Genomic DNA, 27,248 nt, shown 5'->3' with positions numbered 1-27,248 from the left:
CTCGCTCTCTTCCTGTTCCTCGCTCTCTTCCTCTTCCTGTTCCTCGCTCTCTTCCTGTTCCTCGCTCTTCAGAGTCCAGCCCCCTAGGGGATGGATGTGAGTCCAGGCAGCTTGTTCCTGGAGCTTCAAGGTAATAATCAACCACCATCTGGTAACTTGGTGTTATCAGCTGTGGGTGTGGAATTTGCACTATTTGTTCTGCCCCAACGACCTGGTTACTAGTCACTGTCAGCCTCTTTTCTGGTCTGTCAAATCCTCCTGAGACACAGAAACAAGCTTTTAAAAGAGCAGGGGGAGGAGCCTCACTAGGGCAGGCTGAGGCCTCCAAAGTGGCAAAAGCCAGAGTGAACTTTGAACCCGTCAGCTGACTGGAGAAGTTACGAGCTGCCATCAAAGTTGAGAGAAGGGAGGGAGAGAGCTTACGGTGCTATGGGTTGCAGGTCTGGATGAGGTGGTGAAGATGTGGAAGAGAAGGGTTTAGGATACTACGGCCAGGTGGCTGGTTTCTCTGGCACAGGTGAGTGGATGTTCTGGATTCCCTGACAAACAGGGGGCAGGGAACAGTACAGAGAAGCAAGTAGTTGATTCAGGCAGGTGAGACAAGTAGGTGATTCAGACAAGTTAGTAGGTGAGACAGGCAGGTGAAAGTAGGCAGGGCTCTGGAATGCCTTTCAGGTACAAAAACAGTAGAGGGTGGTGCAGAGGGCGAGGAGGAAGGAACGGGGAGAGTAAAGGTGAAAGGGAGGGACTTAGAGAGCCCATGTAGGAGGGAGAGAAAGTAAAGAGGCAATGGCAAGAGAGAAGGTAAGAACGCATTAAAGAGGGAGAGAGAAGGTGTCACATGAAACAGTAATTACATCTTAGGGAGGGAGGCAGGGCTGGCTCAACTGCTGTCTGGGTAACTAACAACACGCCTGTCTCCAGGGCAGGGGGAGGAGACAGAGAGGGGCAGAAAGGAAGGGGGGAGGAGAGAGGAGGGGAGAGAGAGCAGCCTGGACCCAGTCTGCCACTGGCCTCTGGAGTTTCTGAATCACTGACGTTTCAATGAAGCTCTGAGGTGTTGTGTTGTCTCAGGATGCTATAGTTCACCAAGATGGAGTTCCTTCTGGATTCTGGATAGTCCTGACAGTCTCCCTTCACTCTGCCCTCCCCCCAGCCTCCAGCCCCCAGCCTCCAGCCCCCAGCCTCCCGCCTGAGAGAGTCCCTCTCGTGTGGATCCAACAGGGGATAGGGATAGGGGCTTGTTCCCATGGCGATGACTGCCCTGTTCAAGTGGTGGCCCAAGGCGCAGGAGCCGGCGGCGAAGTGTCCTGCTGCCACCCAGCCGGCACACAGCCGCGATGATGACGATGATGAAGATGACACCGGAAAGGAGTTCATCCGACGTAACTCCCGTTTCTACCGGTCCATGAGGAAGAAGAAATTAGCGTCCACAGAACAGAGCAACAGTAAGAATATATTCAGTTCACTATAAGACTATTACATTCAGTTTGATTCCGGGTTTAAAAAAAAGTATTAAACGACTACACAGTTCGTTTGTGAGTCAGGTGGATCTTAGGGAATATCAGCCAGCTTCACGTGATAAACCCCCATTCATTCCTTCATCATGTGTTTGAATAACAGTCTCCATGGTTCCCAGAATCCCCTGACCTGTGATGTTGTGGTTCTGTCAGAGAAGCGCTTGTGTTGTTGTGGTTCTGTCAGAGAAGCACTTGTGTTGTTGTGGTTCTGTCAGAGAAGCACTTGTGTTGTTGTTGTTCTGTCAGAAAAGCGCTTGTGTTGTTGTGGTTCTGTCAGAAAAGCACTTGTGTTGTTGTTGTTCTGTCAGAGAAGCACTTGTGTTGTTGTTGTTCTGTCAGAGAAGCGCTTGTGTTGTTGTGGTTCTGTCAGAAAAGCGCTTGTGTTGTTGTGGTTCTGTCAGAGAAGCGCTTGTGTTGTTGTGGTTCTGTCAGAGAAGCGCTTGTGTTGTTGTGGTTCTGTCAGAAAAGCGCTTGTGTTGTTGTGGTTCTGTCAGAAAAGCGCTTGTGTTGTTGTTGTTCTGTCAGAGAAGCGCTTGTGTTGTTGTTGTTCTGTCAGAGAAGCGCTTGTGTTGTTGTGGTTCTGTCAGAAAAGCGCTTGTGTTGTTGTGGTTCTGTCAGAGAAGCGCTTGTGTTGTTGTGGTTCTGTCAGAAAAGCGCTTGTGTTGTTGTGGTTCTGTCAGAGAAGCGCTTGTGTTGTTGTGGTTCTGTCAGAAAAGCGCTTGTGTTGTTGTGGTTCTGTCAGAGAAGTGCTTGTGTTGTTGTGGTTCTGTCAGAGAAGCGCTTGTGTTGTTGTTGTTCTGTCAGAGAAGCGCTTGTGTTGTTGTGGTTCTGTCAGAAAAGCGCTTGTGTTGTTGTGGTTCTGTCAGAGAAGCGCTTGTGTTGTTGTGGTTCTGTCAGAAAAGCGCTTGTGTTGTTGTGGTTCTGTCAGAGAAGCGCTTGTGTTGTTGTGGTTCTGTCAGAAAAGCGCTTGTGTTGTTGTGGTTCTGTCAGAGAAGCGCTTGTGTTGTTGTGGTTCTGTCAGAGAAGCGCTTGTGTTGTTGTGGTTCTGTCAGAAAAGCGCTTGTGTTGTTGTGGTTCTGTCAGAGAAGCGCTTGTGTTGTTGTGGTTCTGTCAGAAAAGCGCTTGTGTTGTTGTGGTTCTGTCAGAGAAGCGCTTGTGTTGTTGTGGTTCTGTCAGAGAAGTGCTTGTGTTGTTGTGGGAGAAACACAGGCTCCACCGGTCCTGGTAGAAACCTGAAAGACAGGTTCTGTAGCTGGCAGGATGAGAGGATGGCTGGATGAAAGCATGGATGGGGCCTGGGTTTCTAAATCTCCCAGCCCTAGGTAGTGTAATGAGGGTTAGGTAGTGTGATGAGGCTTAGGTAGTGTGATGAGGGTTAGGTAGTGTGATGAGGGTTAGGTAGTGTGATGAGGGTGATTGCTTCATGTCTGCCTGGTCAGCTAGCCCGGATCAGGCGCCCTAGTTAAACAAGACTATCAATAAAGAAACTGCCCATATAACCAACATGACCACTGTCATAAAATATACAAACACTTCCTCTAAGGTGCACTAAGTTCATGTACGTCGTTTTTTTTTTACAATGTTTTAGACAGGAGGCTTTTGTAGAGGAATGAAAGAAGTTACATAACAAACAAGGATTTATGACCTGTGCCTGTGATCATCTTATCTCTCAGTGCTCTTTCGCACCTTATTGTAGTTGCACCAAAACCGTTGTCCAACTTATGACCTTTACAATTCAGAGACAATTTCAGACTATCGTGATCCTCTTATCCAGATGACCAAACAGGGTGAACTGGCAGTGCAGAGAAAGATTTGTCCTTATGAAGAAAAGTATATTTTCCGACTGTAGCAAGTCCAAACTAGCAATTTCTTCTGTTTTGAAACAGAAGTGAATCCAACCATCTGTCTCCTTCTGACTGAGATTAGAGAACGTGCTCATTATCAGACTGCATGGCCAGCATGGGTAGGTGGAATATCTTTGTTTGTTTTAAACGTAAATATGAATAGCTTCTTTTGTCCAGGCAGTTACGTAAGATTGTATAAGTGTGGTGAGCGGTATCTCATCTCATTTTGGTAGCACAACTTTCAACTGGCCCTTTACAACATCCACTCACCCCTCACACCTCTCCCCTATACTGTGACGTTTTACACTTTGTAATATATTCTACCACTAACACTTAATACCTTTTAAATACATAGTAGTTCCTATGTACCTACAATGTTGTGACAAATTTTGGTATGAAGTGACATGGTAGTTCATGAAACCCTCATATAGTGTTGCTATGAAGTGACATGGTAGTTCATGAAACCCTCATGTAGTGTTGCTATGAAGTTACATGGTAGTTCATGAAATCCTCATGTAGTGTTGCTATGAAGTTACATGGTAGTTCATGAAACCCTCATATAGTGTTGCTATGAAGTTACATGGTAGTTCATGAAACCCTCATATAGTGTTGCTATGAAGTGACATGGTAGTTCATGAAACCCTCATATAGTGTTGCTATGAAGTGACATGGTAGTTCATGAAACCCTCATGTAGTGTTGCTATGAAGTTACATGGTAGTTCATGAAACCTTCATGTAAAGTGTTGCTATGAAGTTAAATGGTTTTAAGACTTTTTTTATGTACACAAAAGGCCTATTTCTCTCAAATATTGTTCACAAATCTGTCTAAATCTGTGTTAGTGAGCACTTCTCCTTTGCCGAGATAATCCATCCACCTCACAGGTGTGTTACACAAACACAAGACCTGTAAGTGTGCATTACACACATTAAGACTGGAGGAGAGTGTTCACGTGTTCCTGGGTGTGGTAATCTACTGGAGCACACAGGCTGCCCCTAGCAACACATTCCTTTGTACAACTGGCTTTCAAAGTCATTACTGCCTGCCAGTCTGCCTCGTGTGCTGACTGAAGTTGTGTGTGAATGTGTGTATATTGTGTGAGAGTGTGTGTGTGTGTGTGTGTTTGAGAGAAAAATTAAGATTCTTTCAACAATTGTTTTAATTTAACAAATTACCCCCCCCCCCCTCATCCTTCCCTCCCCCTTTCACCCTCCCTCACCATTTCTCCCCCCCTCACCCTTTCTCACCCTCTTCACCCCCTTCCCCCCTCACACTCCCTCACACTCCTCACCTCACCCCCCCAACACACACAGCGTCTCCCAAGTCAGGGTCAGAATGCAGCAGCTCCAGTAGAGGCCGCTCCCACCTCAGCCCCCCAGCGTTGCAGAAACCTCCCAGCTCCCCCCTGGCCCGGCGGTAAGTCTGTGCACACACTCATACATATACACACACCCACACACACACACATAAATATATACACACACCCACACACACACATACAAATTCTCAGTAAAGTGGAAACAAACTAGTACCTGTAGCAGGTGTAGTCGTGCCGTTCATCAGTCACTTCCTCCTGATCCTCCCCTGTCTCAGGTCTTCTGACTTACAAACTTTTACTAACCTTTACAAACTACACTTTAACCAGCTACACCACTGAAAAGCTCTTCAATGGTGCGAGTGGGTGGTGTTTATACTGGGGAGTGAGTTTATACAATTCAACTCGGCTACTTACATTTCTACTCTCCAACATGTTTGCACATAAGCATCATACATCCTCTTTCAGCCTCTATGGAGGTCAAGTACAAACAACAAATATACATTATGTACATCTCATGAACTATTTCACTGAGCAAAACCCAGTGAAGACGCACAAGCAGATCTGAGTGTCACTGCCTCTCATGGCCACACTTCCTCCTCCTACCTTCATCTCCTCTTCCTCCCACCCTTCCTCTCCTTTCCTGTCGTGTTTCAGTTCACCAGCCTCTCCTAGAATACACCATTCCAACACCGCGTTGCCAAGCAACGGGGACCCCCGGAGCCCACGCTCTGCCTCCAACAAGGCCCCGGCCGAGGGAGAGAGGAGAGAAGGAGGAGGGGCCGGGGACCGAGGGAGGAGAGGAGGAGAGAGGACGGGAGGAGCTGCTTCCTCTGTCTCCAGCGGTCAGTGTGGAGGCTCTCCTGCCGACACTGGACTGTTCTACCGGACGCACGCAGCTCACAGCAGAGACATGGAGAGCCTATCACAGCGCACCGCTACAGCATGCTCCCTAGGGGGGGCCGGAGGAGACACACAGAGCCCCCGAAGACCCAGCACAGAGGGGGCCAGCTTGGAGGGGGTGAAACTCAGGTAGGGAGAAGAGGGGAAGGGGATGGGGAGGGGGATAAGGGGGAGAGGAGGGGAGAGGAGAGGGGGAGGAGGGGGCTGCTAGAGGACTGGGTACAGGTAGGGAGGGGAGGGGAGGGGGGAGGAGGGAGGGGAGGGGGGGAGGAGGGGGCTGCTAGAGGACTGGGTACAGGTAGGGAGGGGAGGGGGGGGGGAGGAGGGAGGGGAGGGGGGGAGGAGGGGGCTGCTAGAGGACTGGGTACAGGTAGGGAGGGGAGGGGGGGGGAAGGAAAGGAAAGGAGGGGGAAAAGAGGGGGAGGAGGGGGGAGAAGAAAAGGGAGGAGAAGGGAGAGGAGGAGAAGGAGTGGAGGAGGGGGAGAAGAAAAGGGAGGAGAAGGGAGAGGAGGAGAAGGAGTGGAGGAGGGGGAGAAAGGAAGACGGGAGATGAGGAATAGTTAGAAAGCTGAAAGGTCCATTGTTGTCAATGCTTTCTCATAAGCTTTCCTCTTTTCATTTAAAATGGGAAATGTTACATTTACAGTGTTATAGATTCGGTTGTCAGACAAACATGATGATTCGGTTTATTCTTGTGAGTGGCACACAGGTATGTCATAAATAACTAAACAAACATGTTTGAATAAGAGTAACTGCTGCTATGTGCTCATTATGTCATTATTCAGCCTAGTCTGAATTGCCTGTTCATATTCCTGTCGTCCCTCATGTTCACAGTTCTGCACTGCAGAATTTCCGTAACAAGTGTGACCTTGTGATGCGGTGTTGTACCAGAAGGGTGGAAATGCTTTTCAATTCCTTCTTGTCCTCTCCTTTGATGTTCTCATTGGTTGTGATTGCCTTTGGCAAGACGCAACCTGTATTTTCTCTCATATATATAATTTATTATTATTATTTTCCCACCCTTCAAAAGTCGTAAATGTTTTCACTACATAGACAATGTCGGTGTAAAAATGTTCGTCTTGGTCCTGATTGCATTGCTTGTATCTGCGCGAATGTTCTGTTTGACGGTTTAAGCATAATTTCAGTTATTGTGGATAAAAATAAGCTAACTAGCTAGCCACAGTCACTAACGGCACAATGTAAAAAACCCACACGCAATTACCTCTAGTAGAACATAAGTTCAGTAGCTCGCTAACTTTTGGGAGATAGCTAGGTACCTAAAACGGCAGAAATTCAGCTGCAGAAATGCCACAGGCAAAGGCCAGGGTGATAACATGTTGCTAGCTATGTTTCCAGGCTGTGATATCAACACAATGTATCTGCGATTCACACACATCGGTAGTCTAGTATTTAGCTTAGATGTAAAAGGGGGTCAGGTCTGCATCTAGGAGCAAGACAGAGCACAGCTGGGAGGGGGGGGGGGTGATGTTTCGGATGTGTTGCATGAGAAATGGTTGAAATGCGTGAATTTCATGGCGAATACATGAGACTTAAGAGCCCTGCAGTTAGTTAATGCTTAGTCAGCTTTGCTTTCCCTGTATTTGCTTTGTTGAGCTAGTATTGTGGTCAGACTGATAAATTATTAAAGAAACTAACCATGAGAGGGGTATCTAATGATGATCATAAGTCCTGTAAAGCAATTGATGTCATTCAATATGTGAATGATTGTAGCGCAAGGTGGTTATTTCTACTTACAGCACGGATAGCCGGTCACATGACCCCCTAGTATTTGGACAGGGACGTTGTTACTGACACATAATGATCACTTCTAGTTAAGTGTTTTCCAGAAATACATTTCAAGCTTATTTATGTTTTTTGGGGCATTTTTTCAGTTTGCAGATAGTACTGTTTGAATCGCGATTCCAGTTAAGATACTGCCAGTGACAACGTTGTTAGATATAGGTCAGGACCATTTTTACACAGGATTTCCCAATTTCTTTGTTTTGATGCAACTGTTTCAACTATGTGAGGTTGCAATATAGCCTATCACCATTCCCTCTAGCACTAAGGGAAATGACAACAGAACCCTGTACCATTCTACACCTCACTCTTAGTATTTTGAAATGTAAATGAGCAGCAACAAATGTATATGCTTTTTTATATATGCAATCTTCATAAATAATAAGAGGTGCATACTTATTTAAAATATACAGAAATATCAGTTGTAAATGTTTTGTAAAAAAACAGACCCATTTGCAACCGACGCAAGCACACCTCACAATCTCTCCCAGAAAGTGTCTCTAGTTCTTTCTTCTTCTTTCAGAATATTGAACAACGGAGAAAGCTCCTCTCAGATGAAGATCGAGTCCATCTGCCACACCCTGAACATCGTCAAAAACATAGGTGAGAAGAGAGGAGGAGATGTGGATGTGAAGACAGAGTGGAGAAGTGGAGGAGATGTGGAGGTCAAAAAACAGAGTGAAGAGGTGGAGGAGATGTGGAGGTGAAGACAGAGTGGAGAGGTGGAGGAGATGTGGAGGTGAAGACAGAGTGAAGAGGTAGAGGTGAAGACACAGAGTGGAGGTGGAGGAGAGGTGGAGGTGAAGACAGAGTGAAGAGGTAGAGGTGAAGACACAGAGTGGAGGTGGAGGAGAGGTGGAGGTGAAGACACAGAGTGGAGGTGGAGGAGAGGTGGAGGTGAAGACACAGAGTGGAGGTGGAGGAGAGGTGGAGGTGAAGACAGAGTGGAGGTGGAGGTGAAGAGAGGTGGAGGAGAGGTGGAGGTGAAGACAGAGTGGAGAGGTGGAAGTGAAGACACAGAGGGTTAAGGTTTAACTGTAACACCAGGCTCTGCTCGCTGGCTAAACCAGCTGCTCACTCTTCCTACACACACTATTTTATGTAGTTTTTGATAAAAGCACCTGCTAAAATAAATCAAATATTAAACGTAACTGTTGTAGAAGAGGTGTGTTCAGACTAGGGTCCGTCTAAAGGATTCCTGTTGAACATGACGGAACAGGGACTCATATTCATGGAGTAACTGTAGAAAGTGTTCACCAACATGTCATTTTATACAGCTCTCTCTATTGTTCTGTCTTTCTCTCTTTCTATCTCCCTCTCTCTCTCAGCTATAGTCTCAGTAAGTCTCTCTCCCTATCTCTCTCTATCTCCCTCTCTATCTCAGCTCCAGTCTCAGTAAGTCTCTCTTTCCCCTTGTAATGTTTCTCTCTCTGTATGTATTCTTCCTACTTCCTCGTCTCCTCGTGTCTCAGTAACACCCCTCTCTCTCTGTGCCTCTTATGTAAGTGTTAGCTCGGACGCCCACCTTGGTGAGTTTCTGAATATGACGGTGGTTCTTATGCAACATGTTCAAAGTCCTTCTCCTGTAACCTCCTCAGCCTATTTCCTCTGCAAGAAATCACCAGCTTCAGAAAAAATCTAGCTCACTTGAACCTGCCCCCTACCTACCCCTACCCGCCCCCACCTCCCTCTCTCTGCCCCCCACCCCCCTCCCTGCCCCTCCCCTCCCTGCCCCCCCCTCCCTGCCCCCCTACCCTCCCTGCCTCCCCCTCCCTGCCCCCCCTCCCTGCCCCCTACCCTCCCTGTCCTCAGTTTTTCCCTTCCCTGACTCCATATACAGACACAAATCATTGATTGGCTTCAGCAGAATGCCAGCCATGCATGAGAGAAATGTTACAAGGGAACTGATTGTTCTTTGTACATGAAGTACATGAACACATAGTGTCCTTCCTCAGACGGAGCTGGTAGTGTTAGGGTTAGGGGAGAGGACCTCTGAGCTGGTAGTGTTAGGGTTAGGGGAGAGGACCTCAGAGCTGGTAGTGTTAGGGTTAGGGGAGAGGACCTCAGAGCTGGTAGTGTTAGGGTTAGGGGAGAGGACCTCAGAGCTGGTAGTGGGCAGGGAGAGAAAGCCATGTTCTGCATTCATGATTGATCTGACTGCATGATCCCTTGTGTACTTTGCTGTGGATAAAAGCATCTTCCAAATGAATATGTTTTCAGTCGAGGCCTTTTAATTAATAAAATATTCAGTGTGACATAAGTTATATTTGTACATTACGCGACTACGGGTGAGAAAAATGTACATTATCATTATTATTATCTATTATGATTGTTGTTATTATTATTACTGTTATCATTCTTATTGTTGTTAGCATTATTGTTGTTAATACTATTCTTATTATTCTTATTCTTATTGTTGTTATTATTATTATTTTGATTGCTATTGTTGTTAATATTATTGTTATCGCTATTATTCTCATCCCTCCAGCTTTCCTGTACCAGGAGTACCGGGACACGTCCAAGCAGCAAGAGATCGAGCAGCGTCGGCAGCGTGACGGGCTAACGTCTGCCGGCCCGGGGGGACTTGGGGGGGGCGGGGGGGCTACCTCGCCCCCGGCCCTGCAGTTGCAGCTGAGGAACAACACTCGCTCCCTCAGCCTGTGGCAGAACCTAGAGGCCGTGCAGCACAGCGGGCTGCTGAAGCTGCTGCCCCAGAGGGAGATCATCATCCAGGAGGTGAGGGCGAAGGCTGAAGGTCGTACCAGGGGGAGGGAGGTGAGGGCGAAGGCTGAAGGTCGTACCAGGGGGAGGGAGGTGAGGGCGAAGGCTGAAGGTCGTACCAGGGGGAGGGAGGTGAGGGCGAAGGCTGAAGGTCGTACCAGGGGGAGGGAGGTGAGGGCGAAGGCTGAAGGTCGTACCCGGGGGAGGGCGGGGGGTCAAGGGGGGAAAGAGAGGGCCAGGTAGGTCATGTAGACAGATCATGATATGGAATGGAAACTTTAGTCGGCTGGTTTTAGTGAGTGTACCCAGTGAATGTGGTATGGATGTACTTTATAATCTATATTTTGGTGACATATTTCTGGTCCTGTCTCCCAGGCCATGTTTGAGCTGGTGACGTCGGAGGCGTCCTACTACAAGAGCCTGGAGGTCCTGGAGACACACTTCCTGCGGAACCCAGGGCTGGTCAACACTCTCAGCCAATCAGACATGCACTTCCTCTTTTCAAATATTGAAGAGGTGATGAAAGCCAGTGAAAGGTAAAACAATTATTCATTCTGTGGTTGCTTTGTTATTTGGTATAATTAGGCCCTAGCTGTAGATATGTCAAATACTGTATTTTAGAAATAGAATCGAAAATTGCTTTTTATGTCAAGACGGCTTAGATCAGTGAACCATTAACCAGTTAACACCACAAATAATTATGGTGACAATACTGTTTAACAAGCCATTGATGCAACCTTTGTTTTGCTGTCCCTATCTGATGATGTCACATCCTGCCAGGTTCCTGATGGACCTGGAGAACCGCATTGAGCAGTCGATCCAGATCTCCGACGTGTGTGACATCGTCTGCCTCCACGCCAGGGAGCACTTCCACGTGTTTATCGCCTACGTCATCAACCAGGTCTACCAGGAGAAGAACTACCGACGCATCCTGTGGGTGAAACACTGTCTCTTACTGATGATGTCAGCTGTGTCATCTCTTATGGTTCATGGTGGTGGGGCTTTGAGCATATGGTTTGTCAGGCAAAGCCATTCTGAAATCAGCAATTTTACAAACTTTAACACAAATTTGTGTTTTTTCATGGTCAAGCCCACCAATTCTACAAACCACAGCCGTTACATGCCATATCTGGTTAACGGCTGACAACACAGACGTGACATGATATAGAACCAGACTAAAGCAATACAGCATATTTATATTTATGGGCCTAGTTTTACCACTGTAGAGTCAGACTGACAGCATTCCGGCTGTCTGTGTGCGGAAAAGGACAGTCCACTGACAGACTTGTGTGACTGGCTGCTATGAGAACAATACAACCACACCCCTCTGCTATAATAACATGCCGCTCAGTCATGTGTTCATAAGAGCAAAGGTGTGTTTGAGAAAACACAGAGTATTCTATGTCTTTGTGTGAGTGTGTGTGTTGCGGTGTCTGTGATCTTGATGGTAAACAGGGCCAGCGTCTCTCCTCCTCTCACCCTGACGTCCTCTCATGGAGAATGTGTGTGTGAGGGTGTGTGTGTGAGTACGCGTGCATGTGAGTGTGTGTGTATGTAGGAAAGAGACACAGTGTGTAAGTCGGGAGCAGTAGTGACCATAACATCCAAATCTCAGTGAGATCATGAGACTTTAACGGGGAAACGTAGAGATCTCCCTGTCTGACAGGATGGCAGGTTCTAACGTAACGTAGAGATCTGACAGGATGGCTGGTTCTAACGTAATGTAGAGATCTGACAGGATGGCAGGTTCTAAGGTAACGTAGAGATCTCCCTGTCTGACAGGATGGCAGGTTCTAACGTAACGTAGAGATCTTACAGGATGGCAGGTTCTAACGTAATGTAGAGATCTGACAGGATGGCAGGTTCTAACGTAACGTAGAGATATGACAGGATGGCAGGTTCTAACGTAATGTAGAGATCTGACAGGATGGCAGGTTCTAACGTAATGTAGAGATCTGACAGGATGGCAGGTTCTAACGTAACGTAGAGATCTCCCTGTCTGGCAGGATGGCAGGTTCTGTTGTTATTGTCAGTCTGTGATTTATGACAATCCTCTGATAGATGTACTGTCCATCTTGACGCAGGCAAGTGAGCAAAACTTTCAGAACCTGAGGGACTCAAGAGGTTTCTGCTGCAGTCATACCAGAGCAGATTACCTTCAAGCTGCAGCTCTGGGGAACAAACAAAGGCTATTGTTACGCTCTCCCCCTGGCCTCTATGCAAAACACTCTTATAAAACGTACAAATGGACAACAGGATCAGGGTCCCCTGGTGGTTGGCTGACTGAACTGCCAGGAGAGGGTGACGCATAAACAGGTTGTGGTGGATGTTGGGTCAGACAAACAAAGCCTCATGGTTTGAATGCTGATGTTTGATCCTACCTGTTATGAGAGTTAACTTTTCTGATTAGAATCTAACAGTCCTCTAAAGTCAGATAGAAAAGTTAGCTATACTTAATTGACAAAATCTGTTGAACTGCTTTTGAAGGTGATTGTTGGTGTAAACTGACCTGAGACGACTTGTTGTGAGGCACACTGACACAAGCTACCAGGTCACACCTAAATAATAATATTGATTAAGAAAATAAACTCTGGCTTTTATACGACCTTCTAGACATCCAGAATCTTAGTGGAAATCAAGCTGGCCCTGTGAAGAGACTACTCAACTGTGGTCTGTGATTGTAGAGACTATTCAACTGTGGTCTATGTTTGTAGAGACTATTTAACTGTGGTCTGTGTTTGTAGAGACTATTAAACTGTGGTGTGTTTGTAGTACATCTGTTTTCTGATGACAAATTTACCATTTACATTTTGTTATTGTTAGTAGAAGTGTTTTTTAATCCAAAGTGACGTACAAATAGCGCAACAACATTTACTGTGTGTATTCACTGCTAACCTTCCGACAATCTTCACATGGTTTAACGTGTGGGCCCAGACAGGGAAACCAGGCGTTCCGTGAGACCATGGCTGTGCTGGAGAACCACTCCCGGGTCCGAGGCCTGTCCTTCACCTCCTTCCTCATCCTCCCCTTCCAGAGGATCACCCGGCTCAAAATGCTGGTTCAGGTCAGTTAGTCAAACAGGAGCTGGTGGTTCAGGTCAGTGAGTCGAAATAGCCGCTCTGTACTTCCAGCATAGGAAGGGATGTATATAAATTAGATGTGTTATAACACGTTTGGTGTAATTGTCCATCTGAATCCCAAATTGCTGAGAGGAACAGCACAGTTCTCGGGTGATTCTGGTGAATCACCGTCATGGGTTGAAAGTTGTGACGGTGCAGTGAATATGTTTTTCCAGCCAATCGTTGGGTGACGGCTGTGATGATGTCGAGGAAACACCAAACACCCCAGAAGAGGGGGCGGTATTATCAACGTCAGAGTTTGAGCAAGTCTTCTGTGTTGCTTCATAGAACATCCTGAAGAAAGCAGAGGAGAGCTCAGAGAGGGAGGCCAGCGCCATCAAGGCTCACCAGCTGCTGGAGCAGGTAATCCTGGCCCTCATCCTAGCCCTCATCCTAGCCCTCATCCTCATCCAAGCCCTCATTCTAGCCCTCATCCTCATCCTAGCCCTCCTCATCCTTACCCCGGTAGTTTAACCCCAACCCTCATGCCTGGGAGCATTCAGGGTGTGGTCGCTCACAAATGATCAACAACACAGTTGGTTCTGACAATGGCTGTCACACCTGTCTCTGACTCCCATGGAATGATACCGTATAGAAACCATCACCTGGCTCAACTCAATGGAATGTTGTTTCTAAATCGTATAGATCATTGTGGGGTTTGGTTTTGAAACCTGGAACTGCTTAAGATTCTTTGTTATTATTTTTGACAAAACTCTACATTAAGGTTACATTAACTAACTGGCAACACTTTACATTAAGGCAATATTAACCGCGATTGTAACCACACACACAGCATAACTTTATATAAAGGTTACATTACTTACAAACGTGTCAGAAGGCCCAGTGTGGGGAGGGGTGTGAGGGGTGTGAGGATGATGTGAAGGGTCAGTTGAAGGTTGTGTTAACAAAATGAGATCAATATTAGCCTCCACTTACCTCTGGAAAGCCCAACCTCTCCCATACCAAGTTTCACTTATGTAAAATATTATAAGACGCACTTGTTCCGGGAGTACAATGGTACTTAGGAATGGTTTGCTGGACCCAATGTTAGGTTCCTCAAGGATCACAATGACTCTTGCTTAGAGCCTTGCTGCTCTTGTTGGTTGTGGTAACTGATTTAAATAGTTAAAATATTTTTTTACTGTTGCTTGCTTTTCTACAGGTACACTTGCACTTATAAAGATTCATGTTGTTTAATTGTAACTTGTTTAACTACATGCTCTTGTGGTTCTTCCCTTTGGCACTTATTTTGCTATATTTTGCTATACGCTATACCCTTGTTACCATATGTATTGCTATGTAGTTAGTTTGTTAGTTAAGTGTCTTATTGCTTTATTTAATTTTAAGGATACACAAATAACTACAACATTCATTACAATCCTTATTTGAAGATTGTCTAGAGTGTCTACAGATAGTTATTTAACATGGCAGGTGTTGCCCCTGTGTCAGTACAGGGTTTTATGATGCAGAACTGTGTTCTGTAATGCTGTTTCTGCCCCTGTGTCAGTACTGGGCTGTTTCTGCCCCTGTGTCAGTACTGGGCTGTTTTTGCCCCTGTGTCAGTACTGGGCTGTTCCTGTGTCTCTCAGATCGTGAAGGAGTGTAACGAGGGGGTGAGGAAGATGAGTCGCACCGAGGAACTCATCAGCATCGAGAAAACACTGGAGTTCAAATCCAAGGTACTATAAAACACTAAGTGTTTTATTCATCAAATAGTCAGTGACAATTAAATGCTTAAGACAAGACTTCGGTCAACGAGGTAGCAGCAATTAAAGAAATAAGCAAAATAAAACAGAAATAAGCAAAAATAGAGCTGCAAGCAGCGATGCAGGTTCCTGGCAAAATATTAGAAAAATGTACATTGTAGAAGGTCAATAGATGGACAACAAGAGAGCTAAATGTATTCATGCTTGGCAAACAACAACAGGCTGCATGGAGATTCAAACTCAAGAGCATGTGGTTGCTAGTCAGCCTCTCTATCCTCTCTGCTACACATCAACTGTTTAGTTTCTATGAATAGAAAGGGAAGACTATTAGCTTTGGTCAGCTTTGGGACAAAGTTTAAACAGCTGTAATTCAGTCATATTTTGACATATCATAGTGAAATCGTGCATGGTACTTCAGAAGGATGTCATCTGGAAGCCTATACGGTTTGAAACATCATCAGTCAAAAGGACATTTGTATTATTGACACATAGACAATGTGGACAGCCATATTGTCTTGTATTAATTTTTGCTAAAAATTGCTTTGAAAGAAATGTATCGTACACATCTACAACAAATGTAGGTTTTCTATACACATGATGCAAGAAATACGATGCTCTGTTTAGATGAAGCGGGATCTTATCTACAGAGCACAAGTTAAAAAAGAGCCAGACCCAGTTCTGGCTCTTCTGATGTAGTAATCCCCATTATGATTGTGCAGTTAGACAGCTGCTGTGGTGTACTTGGATCCCTGTTTCATGAAATAGATGATCAGTATCATTACAGACTTGTTGGCTGTGGCTGGATTTGAACCTATGACCTTGCCCTTTGTAATACATCGCCTCAGCCCATTGATCTATTCTCAGTGTTGGGAATTGCTCTGGTCAGTTACTGTGTAAAAAAAGTAAGCCGTTTCTCCTGTGGCAAGCAATGTTAGATTCGGCCCAAGTTTAAACAGCTGTAATTCCATCATATTTTGACTTACCAAGTTGAAATTTTGCATGGTACTCCAGAGGGATGTCATATTGAAGCCAATTAGGTTTGGAAAACCATCAGTCAAAATTATATTTGATTTATTGACACAAAGATATTGAGGCAATGTGGACATTTACATAAATACACCCCTTTCAGCCATTTTGCATTGCATTCCTTATTCCTTTGCAAACTATAAAAATACATATATTCTACACATGTATATCAAGACATATATGAAGACAATTGGACTTACAGGTCATGAGAAGAGGATTTTTGTGGGTTTACCCAAATTTTCACTGTACAGCAAAATATATTATGGCGGACCTTATGGGTCCTTGAGGAATTTTTGTTCCCCATGATAAATAATGCATTCAGGCATTTTGGACTAATAGGGTGCCTGGGAATTCATGTAGACTTTGGGCGTGGCTTATAGTGCCACCTATGGGCGTACATGGGCCATTAGCGGTCTGGGATTAGTGAGTGACCTGGTGCATCATTGAGCCAAATTTGAAAAGATGTGGCCAAGGACTTTTTGAGCTATTTAATTGAAATAAATTAGTATAGGAATACTAACAAAAACAATAGGTTTCCTCCTACCGGAGGAATTATAATAAAACAAAAATACGTGACAGTGTGACGTGCAGGGCGTTCATACCAGGGTGGGGTGGCAGGGTAACATTCTCTTCTCAGTCACACAGAGAGTTCTGAGCACATAGAGTAGCAGGGTAACATTCTCTTCTCAGTCACACAGAGAGTTCTGAGCACATAGAGTAGCAGGGTAACATTCTCTTCTCAGTCACACAGAGAGTTCTGAGCACATAGAGTAGCAGGGTAACATTCTCTTCTCAGTCACACAGAGAGTTCTGAGCACATAGAGTAGCAGGGTAACATTCTCTTCTCAGTCACACAGAGAGTTCTGAGCACATAGAGTAGCAGGGTAACATTCTCTTCTCAGTCACACAGAGAGTTCTGAGCACATAGAGTAGCAGGGTAACATTCTCTTCTCAGTCACACAGAGAGTTCTGAGCACATAGAGTAGAACTGCATCCACCCTGACTAAAGTCAGTTGACCAAAACATTACCGGTACTAAGAACAAACCTTTCGGAAGAAATCATTGGGCAGTAAATATGTCTTTGGTGTGTAAACAGCTGTAGTATCAGGGTTCTCAAACTTCTATATATCAAATTCAAGAGCATCTCAGTGTCTCAAAATCCCAGGACTGGACAGACACACTTAACACACATGCACAGACTCGCACACAGACATCTTTCAAAATTATGATCACATTTGAAACAGCAGAATCGAAACCTTCTCTAATTCATTCATTCATTCGCTCATGTATAAAGCGTCTCAATGAAAGAACAGAATCACGAGAAGCTCCTTTATTTCTGCAAAATATTGAACTGAAACTTGACCTTTTCACAACAATAGTGACAAACAGTATAATAATGTCTTCTGTACCTTGGCTGTGGGCTGGAGTGAAACATTCAGTGTTCTGTATCAGTAGGACAGTGTTCTTTCTACCTACCAGTCAAACACGTCATCCTATCAGGGATTTTTAAAACAAACAAAAGTTCCAGTGAATTTCCGGAAGATCGGTCTGAAAGGAGGGCGCTTATTCACAGTGAGTTTGCTGAAAACATAACCCTGTGTTTCCTGGCAACGCTTTCTAAATGTTGCTTCAGTGCTTTTCTAATTGTCGTCTTCCTTATTTGCATTAATACCAGTATTGTGGTGTGGTCCCTGTTTTGTCTCAGGTTTTGAAAGCTAGTTGGTTGCCTTTTTTTGCAATGTAAACCTGAAGCAAAAATACCCCTTAGTCTCCTTGAGTAGGGCCACACATCTAAACAATCGACAAGAAACAAAGCATTCTAATGTTTCTGGGTAATTTTAAAGATATAAACATAATGTACTGCTTTGTTGTTGACTTGATTGATCAAAAGGTAAACTCAAAGTCTCCATGCAATTTAATATTTAACCAGCTTAGAATTTCACAATAACTCTGAATACCCTGTTTTTTATTTTCAAATTCACACAATTCCAAGAGCACTGTGAACTGTGTCCAGTTGCACATCTTATCAAGTTTTTATTCATCCTTTGACCTCCTCAGTCCGTGCCTGTCATCTCCCACTCTCGTTGGCTGCTGAAGAAAGGCGAGGTTCAGCAGATGACCGGACCCAAGAGCACTAGGACCATGCGGAGCCGCAAGCTGTACCAGCCCCTGTACCTCTTCCTGTTCAACAATCTGCTGCTCGTCACCAAGCGCAGCTCCAGGTCAGCTCCACAGTCCATCCCGCAATTCACTGCAACCACAAGAAGTCCCCCCACGACCATAGACAAGATGACAGAATGATCAAAGACTGGAAGCTCAAGACTTCTGTGTAAAACAACACAGTCTCTGGTTTGTGACTTTGTATGACAGACCTTTGTCAAGATGCTAATGTTGGTTATATGTGTGGGGGTGTGGCTGTCTGATGTGTGTGTATGGTGTGTGTATGGTGTGTTTCCCATGGTAGTGGGGACAGGTTCCAGGTGCTGGACTCCTGTCCGCGGGCCATGCTGAGGACGGAGGACCTGGAGGACCAGGGACAGCTGCTGGCCAGTGTCTTCACCCTCAAGCTGCTGGAGAACCAGGAAGACCGGCAGGTCAGCTACATGCTCAAGACCAGCAGCATGTAAGCTCTCGCCTTCTGGCTTCAGAACCAACACCTAAAACTAACAACTGAGTTAACAACTGCAGAACCAGTTCTTGTAACCAATGTGTTGATCTCTGCCATGATGATGCTGCTGGCAGGAGCGACAAGCTGCGCTGGATCTGTGCTCTCACTCCTAACAGACGCACACGCTTCACATCCACCAACACCCACCAGGCTGGTGAGCTCATCCCGCTCTGATGATACACACACACGTTCATAATGTCAGTGCTGAACCTTGGAGAACTCCGTCTAACCTACAGGCCTTCCCTCTGGTCCTCTCAGACTCTCCCCAGGTGCAGTGTATTCAGTCTTACTTGTCCCAGGAGCCTGACGAGCTCTCTATAGAGATGGCGGATGTCCTTAACATCCTGGAGAGGACGGTCGATGGTAAGAGGAGAGCTGCTTCATCTCATGAGCAGGATCTCTGACACTCAACAGATTTTATTCTCTTTGTTGGTCCTTTTTCATAGCACACACTCCTCTTGTCCTTCATACACTCTCCTCCCTCTCTACCTCTCCTTCCCCTCCCTCCTCCCCCCAGGCTGGATGATGGGAGAGCGGCTCCACGATGGTGAGCGGGGCTGGTTCCCCAGCCGTGTGGTGGAGGAGATCCAGAACCAGGAGGTGCGAGCCCAGAACCTGCGCGAGTGCCAGCGGATCCACCAGGCTCAGGGGGGCTCCAGTGGGGCCTCCAGGGGGGCCTCCAGTGGGGCCTCCAGTGGGGCCTCCAGTGGGGCCTCCAGGGGGGGCTCCAGTGGGGCCTCCAGGGGGGGCAGGCGCACTCCCAAAGTCTCCAACTTATTTGGTACTTGGACAGACCAGCCGGAAGACGAGCAGTGAACCTCCAGGACCAGGAAGCCAGGGTGGTTGTGTGGAAGGCAGGGATGTGGTTTGATTCAGGGATTGCACCAACAAATGTATTGTGCATCTGATTTTGTGCTTTATGCCGTGCTGGGCTTGCTGGTTCGGAGCACTTACAAACCTGCATGCTTAATATAAACTTCCTCTGAAATGTTCTGGGACTGAATTATACTGCGACCCAGACCCAGGCTGGTGATAATCTACGCATGAGAGAACCAGCCTGTTTGCATGGAGAGCATGTGAATGTACTGTAACCAGCCTGTTCTCATGGCTAGGTAAGGGTTAGCCTTCACCCTGTAACCACATCTCCTGCATGGGTGTCTAGTCTAGTACTTCTGAAGCGCATCATAAGAGAAGCAAATCGCCCTCAACAATGACTTGACAAATCCACCCTTTTGTAAAGAGAGACTTGTCTGTACAGAATGAACAAAAGTGAAAAGCTAAATATAAGCCACCCAGTCAAGAATGGAAATGAACCATGAATGTATCAAGAATCTGTATATAATGAATGTATAATTACGAAAGGAAGGTGCTAACTTTTGCTCTAGGGTAGAATTAAGAATTTCAGGACTTTCACACATGTATTTTGGAGTTAGGGCTTGCTAACACACACAAATGTGCAATAATCCTGCTGGACCACTCCTTCACCAAAACAAAAGCATGTGGAACACCCGAACAGAATGTGCCAGAACACCAACCAAACCGGCACATGATACGTGTGTGTGTTGTGTTTAAGTTATGTACATGTTTATATTGTCAACCTTAACAATGTTTAATGAAGAAATAATAATTACAGAATTACTGTCTCATTTCATTTTGTAAGATGTAATTGTAATTTATTCTTTATAAAAAAATAAATTTGAAATGAATGACTGTTGTTGTAACTGGGTTCAGACTGGTTTGACAGGTAGCTAACTTTAAGCACAGTTTTCCCAGCAATTGTGTTGATCTTGGAACATCTGTGTGAAAATCAAATAAACAGTGAGAAAGACAACTGAACTCTTCCTGTCCATGACCCGAGGGAGTTTATCATGCAGGATTAATACACACTATTGTTTACCATGCAGGATTAGTACACACTATTTTACAAGTTTCTGATTGATTCCCACAACAGATGATTCAGGTGGATGGGGCTTTAAGGACCGGTCAACAGTGACCAGAGAACCATCGCTCTAAACTTCTACCTCCCCCTCATGTACAAATACACCAGCACTCTCCCTAGTGTACAAATACACCAGCACTCTCCCTAGTGTACAAATACACCAGCACTCTCCCTAGTGTACAAATACACCAGGGGCCTGTTCCATAAAGGCCGCTCAAATAAGTTGGACTTAAAGTCCCAAACCAGACTTGAATTAGCTTAACAAGTCAAGCGGGGCTAAAGCGGTTCCATAAAGGCCCATTTCAGCTCACGCAGTCCTACTAATTCAAGTCAGATTTAAGTAGTCAAGCTAATTGCGCGTGCACCCTATTCTTAAGCAGCCCGAGAGGTAAAACATGGATCATACAATCCACCACGGCAAAAGCAATGCACACGGCCACGTGACTTCTTCCAGAAAGAACGTTCCCTTTAAGCCTTGTACTATGACAGCTCCCTCATCCACCGCTTCATCAAAATGAAACGACACGCCATGATTGACGTGAACGATAGGCTACGTAGGTCGAGATCCTTTTTTAGACCTTTAGTTACGTTGATTAAGAAACAGACACCCTCTAAACACATGTAAATTTACTTTTTTTTTTACATTGTTTTAAATAAATAGCCTACTATTAATCAATACATTATCCAGTAGCCTAACTTTTTAACATGGTTGTGTCGGGAAATGGAGGATATAGATGTAGCCTATGGATTTAGGTTTGTTTTGCAATTGTAGACTGTTAACAACTATATAGCTATGATAATTATACTCAGATAATTTAGATTGAGATAGGCCTATGCCTGATGCCTAAACATTTGAAATCACAAACTACTGTAGGCTAGGCTACGTTTAACGTGGTGTGTATCAAATCATTGTTCATCATCGTTTAATGCATTAGGCTAAATGTTGTAGCCTATGTAGGCTATTTAAGTTGATTTTCTATCAATGTTGAACATATTGAACTGATGAGAATAAGAAAATGAGAATATCTGTGGTAAATCATCGTTTTCCCGTTGGGTCAGTGTTACAGGAAGGTATGGTTAAGCACCAAATCACGCTAAGCCTGACAGTTAGCCTGCCCCGGACCAGACTAGTTTCGCAGCCTAAGTTGCCATAGTAACCGAGTTCGAACTACGTTGAGCTAGCTTTATGGAACCGAATGAACTACAAATGAGTCCGACTAACTGACATAAGTCTGGCTTATTCGGTAAACTCGCTTTATGGAACAGGCCCCGTTCGTCGTAAGGGTTGAAGCTAAGTTAATCAATTGTCCCTTTAGCCCGTTAACATTAGCGAGATGAGTGAGAACAGCAAATATCGGTTCGTCAACGGCTGATCCGCATGCAAATCATGTGGTTAATTTCAATCAGGCTAAACTTATCAGGAAAATTGCACGTGCACGTCCTACTTCAAAAGGCAGGAAAGGTCGATCACCAAAACCGTGATTTTCTAACGGTATGATGGCGGAAAAGACGAAAGAGAGAGCGGTGATAGGCTATTCTCGCCATCCGAGCAAACTATTATAATGAGTCTCTAGACAATAAGCATATTATCATGGCTAAGTCAAACACCGCCACCGCTGCCAGAGCAAGACAAGCAGCTTGGGAAAAAATTGCCGATAAGCTAAATGCGAAAGTTTTGGGGAAATGTATAGGCTCATCTTAAGTGCCTCATTACCCCAATCAGTCAGATCACATTTCTTTAATTGTGCCTGCTGGCAGTAGGCTTAATGGAAATTAATAATCGAATGAGATATTGCTAGCGAAAATAATGATCTCAACTCTTTCAGAATAAGTAGGCTAGATAAAAACAAGGCCAAAGAGTATCTAATTGATACGAATTCATAGACAATTATGAGGATATATGTAGTCTACTGCGCTTATATCATGTACTATATATGTGTATATGCATGTAGGCATACGTGTAAATCCCTCTTTGATGTCATTGACTGGGACATGGCCAGGGAATATGATGAATTTATTCATCAGCTGGTTAAGCGCCAAGTACACTTTTCTTACAGCAACGCATGCTGCGGCTTTGCCAATGTTTTCTGCATCGCCTATACTGTATAAAAATGTAGCCTATAGCCTACCTGACGCAAAAAAACTCAAGGCTATGCAGTCTGAAGCACAGTTAAAGTTTCAAGTAGTAGCTTTATTGTCAATTTCTTCACATGTCAAGACATAAAAAGGAATCGATATGACGTTTCCCACTCTCCCACAGTGAAACATATAAAAAGCACAGGCACAACAGATAAGACAAGACATTTCGTAAAACATAGCGTTACATATTCACATACAGCAGCATAAGCTCATAATAAAGCATAAAGCTTGCTGCGGCGTGTGATATTTGCAATGTACGGCCCGAGAAGGTCTTTCAAATAAATGAGTCCATGTCGGCTGAATCGATATCGCTCAAACAAGAACTCATCCGTGTGAAATAAAGGATCTTGGCAATCGCGAAGAACTCTATTGGTATGGAAAGCTAATCGAACTAAAATATAGCTCCTTGGTCAACTGGGTCTCTCAAAAAAAGGGATCTGCCATGTTATTTTCTGGGGGTGTGGCAAGCTTATACAGCTACACTTACGTTAGCCTGCTCTGGAGCAGGTTAGTGCTAATTGATATTGTAATGAAATGATGTTGTGTTGGTAATGGTTTGACGTGATTATTGTAGGGGGGAGGGATCTAAGGGAAGAGCTGGGGGTGTTAATTAATGAGCGACACCTGGTCAGTGATAATCAGCGAGGGAACAGGGATAAAGGACCAGGACAGCAACAGGTGAGCGGTCTGGGAAGCGGCGCTAGATTGCTCACGTCGAGCTGCACTCAAGGAGACAGGGTGGGTGCCGTTCGCACGCTGTTTAGAGCTGCCGGCGGTGAAGATAGGCTAGTGGGGTGACTGATAGCTAAGGCGGGGAAAATAGGAGTGCATTTGCTGCTTCTCAGCTAGAGGTTTCCCGCTGACGTCACTCGCGGGGACCTACGAGCGCTGGATCGGTGGCTGCGGTCTCTCCCCTTACCGGCCAGTGCCCAAACTCAGACCCCGGGGGAGGGTCTTGTCACTCGGGCGAGTTAAGTTTTTAACCCTTACTTCTGTGTGTGTGTGTGTGTGTGCGCGTGTGTGTGTGGTTTTAACCGAACGGCAGTACCAGTTTATGATCCGGGGTGGGAGGGTGAACGAGGGGCGGTGGCTTCAGGTGTAACCAGGTTGGCGTCTTGTGTGCCTATTGCAGTGCCGTGAGAGTGTGTGCGGTGCCCTACGGGGGTGGTGTGTGGAAACCTATTGGTTGCGGTGGTTTGCAGTGTTGTGTGACCTGCCCGAGTTTAACGGGGCCTTGGGGGTAGTCGGTTAGTTGGGTGGCATATCGAAGCTTTCTGGGGCCTTTAGTAGTCTGTCCCTATCCGGCATAACTGGTAGTAGCCGCATGAATTTGACTACTTGTATAAACCCTGAATAAAGACTGAACCTTTTCCAAGGCCGTGGTGCAGCTTCTGTTTGTGCGCATTCTCCTGGCCGAAATGATCTGGCTACATTCTAGGTTTATTACAATATGTTACTATGGTGATTTATCGAAAGTTGCTTCCACGAACCAAGAAGAGGGGCGTTTTGTATCTTAGCCTGAAAATTAGCTCGCTAAACCGCTTAGCGAGCTACGACGAATACCCCCCAGGCCTCAGCACTCTCCCTAGTGTACAAATACACCAGCACTCTCCCTAGTGTACAAATACACCAGCATTCTCCCTAGTGTACAAATACACCAGCATTCTCCCTAGTGTACAAATACACCAGCATTCTCCCTAGTGTACAAATACACCAGCACTCTCCCTAGTGTACAAATACACCAGCATTCTCCCTAGTGTACAAATACACCAGCACTCCCCCTAGTGTACAAGCAGAATTATTGCATCAGGTCAAGTAGCCTACTTTGTGAATACCACCAAAAAACATCTCTGTTATCTCATAAAATAAATATCTCAGAAACACAGAATATAAAAGTCTACAACAAAAAAAGTATCTGAAATCCAAACCTCTATAGTGACCCCCATGCAGAATGGATCACTTCCCAACTGGCCTAGCTGTGACATACTGTCCCCAGCGGGCTCAAACACTGCCCTGCCATTCGCTGTCTATTTTAGCGACTGATCAAAATAGCACTCAGTCTCAGTCCCTCTCCTCACAGTTCTGTTCAGCAGACAGGGTTTGGGTGTTGGTGTCTGGGCATGTGAGAGAGTGTGTGTGTTTCAGCTAGTGAGTGTGACAGCTGTTGGGAGGTGCTTTTAGAGGGTTGTGTTGGGGTGAAGTGCGTGCAAGGGGCCAAGATGTCTGGTGAAGAGGGCAGCTCTGACCGAGGCTTCAGCAGCACGATGGACAGGTGATGCATGGGGCTGGAGTTAGGGTTAGGGTTAGGTGATACATGGGCTGGGGTTAGGGTTAGGTGATACAGGGGCTGGAGTTAGAGTTAGGGTTAGGTGATACAGGGGCAGGAGTTAGGGTTAGGGTTAGCGTTAGGTGATACAAGGGCTGGAGTTAGGGTTAGAGTTAGGTGATACAGGGGCTGGGGTTAGGGTTAGCGTTAGGTGATACAAGGGCTGGAGTTAGGGTTAGGTGATACAGGGGCTGGAGTTAGGGTTAGGGCTAGCGTTAGGTGATGCAGGGGCTGGAGTTAGGGTTAGGGCTAGCGTTAGGTGATGCATGGGCTGGAGTTAGGGTTAGGGCTAGCGTTAGGTGATGCATGGGCTGGAGTTAGGGTTAGGGCTAGCGTTAGGTGATGCATGGGCTGGAGTTAGGGTTAGGGCTAGCGTTAGGTGATGCATGGGCTGGAGTTAGGGTTAGGGCTAGCGTTAGGTGATGCATGGGCTGGAGTTAGGGTTAGGGCTAGCGTTAGGTGATGCATGGGCTGGAGTTAGGGTTAGGGCTAGCGTTAGGTGATGCATGGGCTGGAGTTAGGGTTAGGGCTAGCGTTAGGTGATGCATGGGCTGGAGTTAGGGTTAGGGCTAGCGTTAGGTGATACAGGGGCTGGAGTTAGGGTTAGGGCTAGCGTTAGGTGATGCATGGGCTGGAGTTAGGGTTAGGGCTAGCGTTAGGGTTGCTGGGGGATAACATCTGAGAGGGATGTCAACAGCAGCACAGGCTCTGTGACTGGACAAGACTGATTGTGACGGTCTGAACCCTCCAGACTGGAGCGGAGGCTTGACAACATCAGCTGTCGTTTCAAGGAGATGGACGAGGCGGGGAGTCTCCTGCTGGAGCGACTGCAGCGCCACAGACAGGCCCAGCAGGACCAGAGACAGGCCCAGCAGGACCATGCGTGGGCAGCACTCATACGGGACAGGTGAGCTGGTTTGGGGAGTTTTTTGCTTAATCTTTGAAGGTTTAGGTCGGTTACAGGCTGTGGGCATCTGTGAAGCTGTCTGTGACATTGCTGTCAGAAGGGGCTGAAGGAAATAACATTTGATTTGTGGAAAGGTTAGTGTTACTGTTAATGTTATTGATCTCTGTCCTGTGCACCAAGCCTGTCTCCAGATGAGGTACGCCTTCTCTTCAGCTACGTGTCCGACACACTGCTCCGCTGCCACAGCCGAGTCCAGGAGCGGGTACCAGACTTGGCCCCCGGCCTGCCCACCACGGCCGCCATCCTGCGCCGAAGACTGAAGAACCGGCGTGTGGATGTTGCCTGGCGAGCCACCCTAGGCGAACTGGGCCTGGTGGAGGCAGATGCCAAAGCACTCTGTGGCTTCTTTGTGACACAGGGGTTTCAGTGTGAGTACGAGAGGGTGGGGAGGACTCCAGGCCAGCAGGGGGCGGTGGAGTCCATGATTAGGAGGTGTGTGGAGAACCAAGTGCTGAGAGACAGCTTGCTGAGGGCTGTGCAGGTGGTGGAGAAAGGCCAAGCAGGGGTGATCAAGACAGCAGGATCTGGAAAGCAGACGCCATCTATTTTAGAGCTGATCAAACAGGCAGAAGGAAGACCGTAGTAACTGATGCATTTTGAAATGATTGTGGAGAACCGTGCTTAAACATGAAGTAAACTGTGGTAGATGTGCGTGTAATATAAAATATCAGTCAAATAAAATCAACACGTTACGTTTAAAACGACTGTTTTCACATCTAAAAAGCACAGTTTGACAGCAGGTGAACATGGCCGGTTAGCTCAGTTGGTTAGAGCGTGGTGCTAATAACGCCAAGGTCGCGGGTTCGATCCCCGTACTGGCCAACAGTTTTACGCTGAATCAGTAAGATTTTAGCTCAGTTTAACGATGCAACTCAAACCTGTTGTTAGGTTACCGTACCGCAGCATTTACAACTAAATCATACATACAATCTTATAACATAAAAACTCAATAACAACGCTATACCTTAATTGTACCGTCTTGGACGTTACCCACAAAAGCCTCAACTTCATCACACGATTTAAAAGAGCGGGCTCGTCCGGGATTTGAACCCGGGACCTCTCGCACCCAAAGCGAGAATCATACCCCTAGACCAACGAGCCACCTTAGAGTCAAGGAATTCAAAAGAATTATACTTTTAAATTATGTTCACGAGATGCTCTGTTTCTCATAGCACAGGGTTTTGTACTTAACGATTCAACGTTTCATGGGGTAAATTATTGTTTGTGAAAAGCCATAGAAGAAAGATAATTTAAATT

General features: G+C 45.9%; 3 protein-coding genes, 1 long non-coding RNA gene and 2 other non-coding genes across 7 annotated transcripts in view; 4 read left to right on the top strand and 2 right to left on the bottom strand.

Moving 5' to 3' along the window:
* The window catches only part of wdr53 (WD repeat domain 53), an 81,540-nt gene that overhangs the window by 53,314 nt on the left and 978 nt on the right, over positions 1-27,248 (bottom strand). The gene's annotated exons all lie outside the window — the stretch shown is intronic.
* On the top strand, positions 429-20,326 carry ngef (neuronal guanine nucleotide exchange factor). 2 transcript variants are annotated; one of them, XM_062472694.1, is made up of 16 exons: positions 429-508; positions 1,141-1,448; positions 4,676-4,778; positions 5,335-5,709; positions 7,904-7,983; positions 9,869-10,116; positions 10,477-10,637; positions 10,882-11,034; positions 13,036-13,165; positions 13,509-13,583; positions 14,810-14,899; positions 18,011-18,174; positions 18,417-18,575; positions 18,695-18,774; positions 18,879-18,983; positions 19,138-20,326. In XM_062472694.1, the coding sequence occupies exons 2-16, from the start codon at positions 1,250-1,252 to the stop codon at positions 19,434-19,436; spliced, it is 2,421 nt and encodes an 806-aa protein (XP_062328678.1). In that variant the 5' UTR covers positions 429-508; positions 1,141-1,249; the 3' UTR covers positions 19,437-20,326. The 2 variants fall into 2 exon arrangements, with proteins under 2 accessions (XP_062328678.1, XP_062328677.1); XM_062472693.1 differs by lacking the exon at positions 429-508 and having other exon boundaries at positions 952-1,448.
* Positions 11,043-12,125, top strand: LOC134028841 (uncharacterized). Its single transcript, XR_009931582.1, has 2 exons — positions 11,043-11,891; positions 12,072-12,125. It is a non-coding gene; the product is annotated as an uncharacterized LOC134028841 (long non-coding RNA).
* Positions 24,786-26,692, top strand: LOC134028968 (single-pass membrane and coiled-coil domain-containing protein 1-like). The gene is made up of 3 exons (XM_062472898.1): positions 24,786-24,970; positions 25,776-25,931; positions 26,112-26,692. The coding sequence occupies exons 1-3, from the start codon at positions 24,918-24,920 to the stop codon at positions 26,572-26,574; spliced, it is 672 nt and encodes a 223-aa protein (XP_062328882.1). The 5' UTR covers positions 24,786-24,917; the 3' UTR covers positions 26,575-26,692.
* On the top strand, positions 26,740-26,813 carry trnai-aau (transfer RNA isoleucine (anticodon AAU)). Its single transcript has one exon. It is a non-coding gene; the product is annotated as a tRNA-Ile (tRNA).
* trnap-ugg (transfer RNA proline (anticodon UGG)) lies at positions 27,021-27,092 on the bottom strand. Its single transcript has one exon. It is a non-coding gene; the product is annotated as a tRNA-Pro (tRNA).

Source organism: Osmerus eperlanus, chromosome 11, assembly GCF_963692335.1.
Source record: "Osmerus eperlanus chromosome 11, fOsmEpe2.1, whole genome shotgun sequence".
Classification (NCBI taxonomy): domain Eukaryota; kingdom Metazoa; phylum Chordata; class Actinopteri; order Osmeriformes; family Osmeridae; genus Osmerus; species Osmerus eperlanus.
This window is presented reverse-complemented; position numbering and strand designations above follow the sequence as displayed.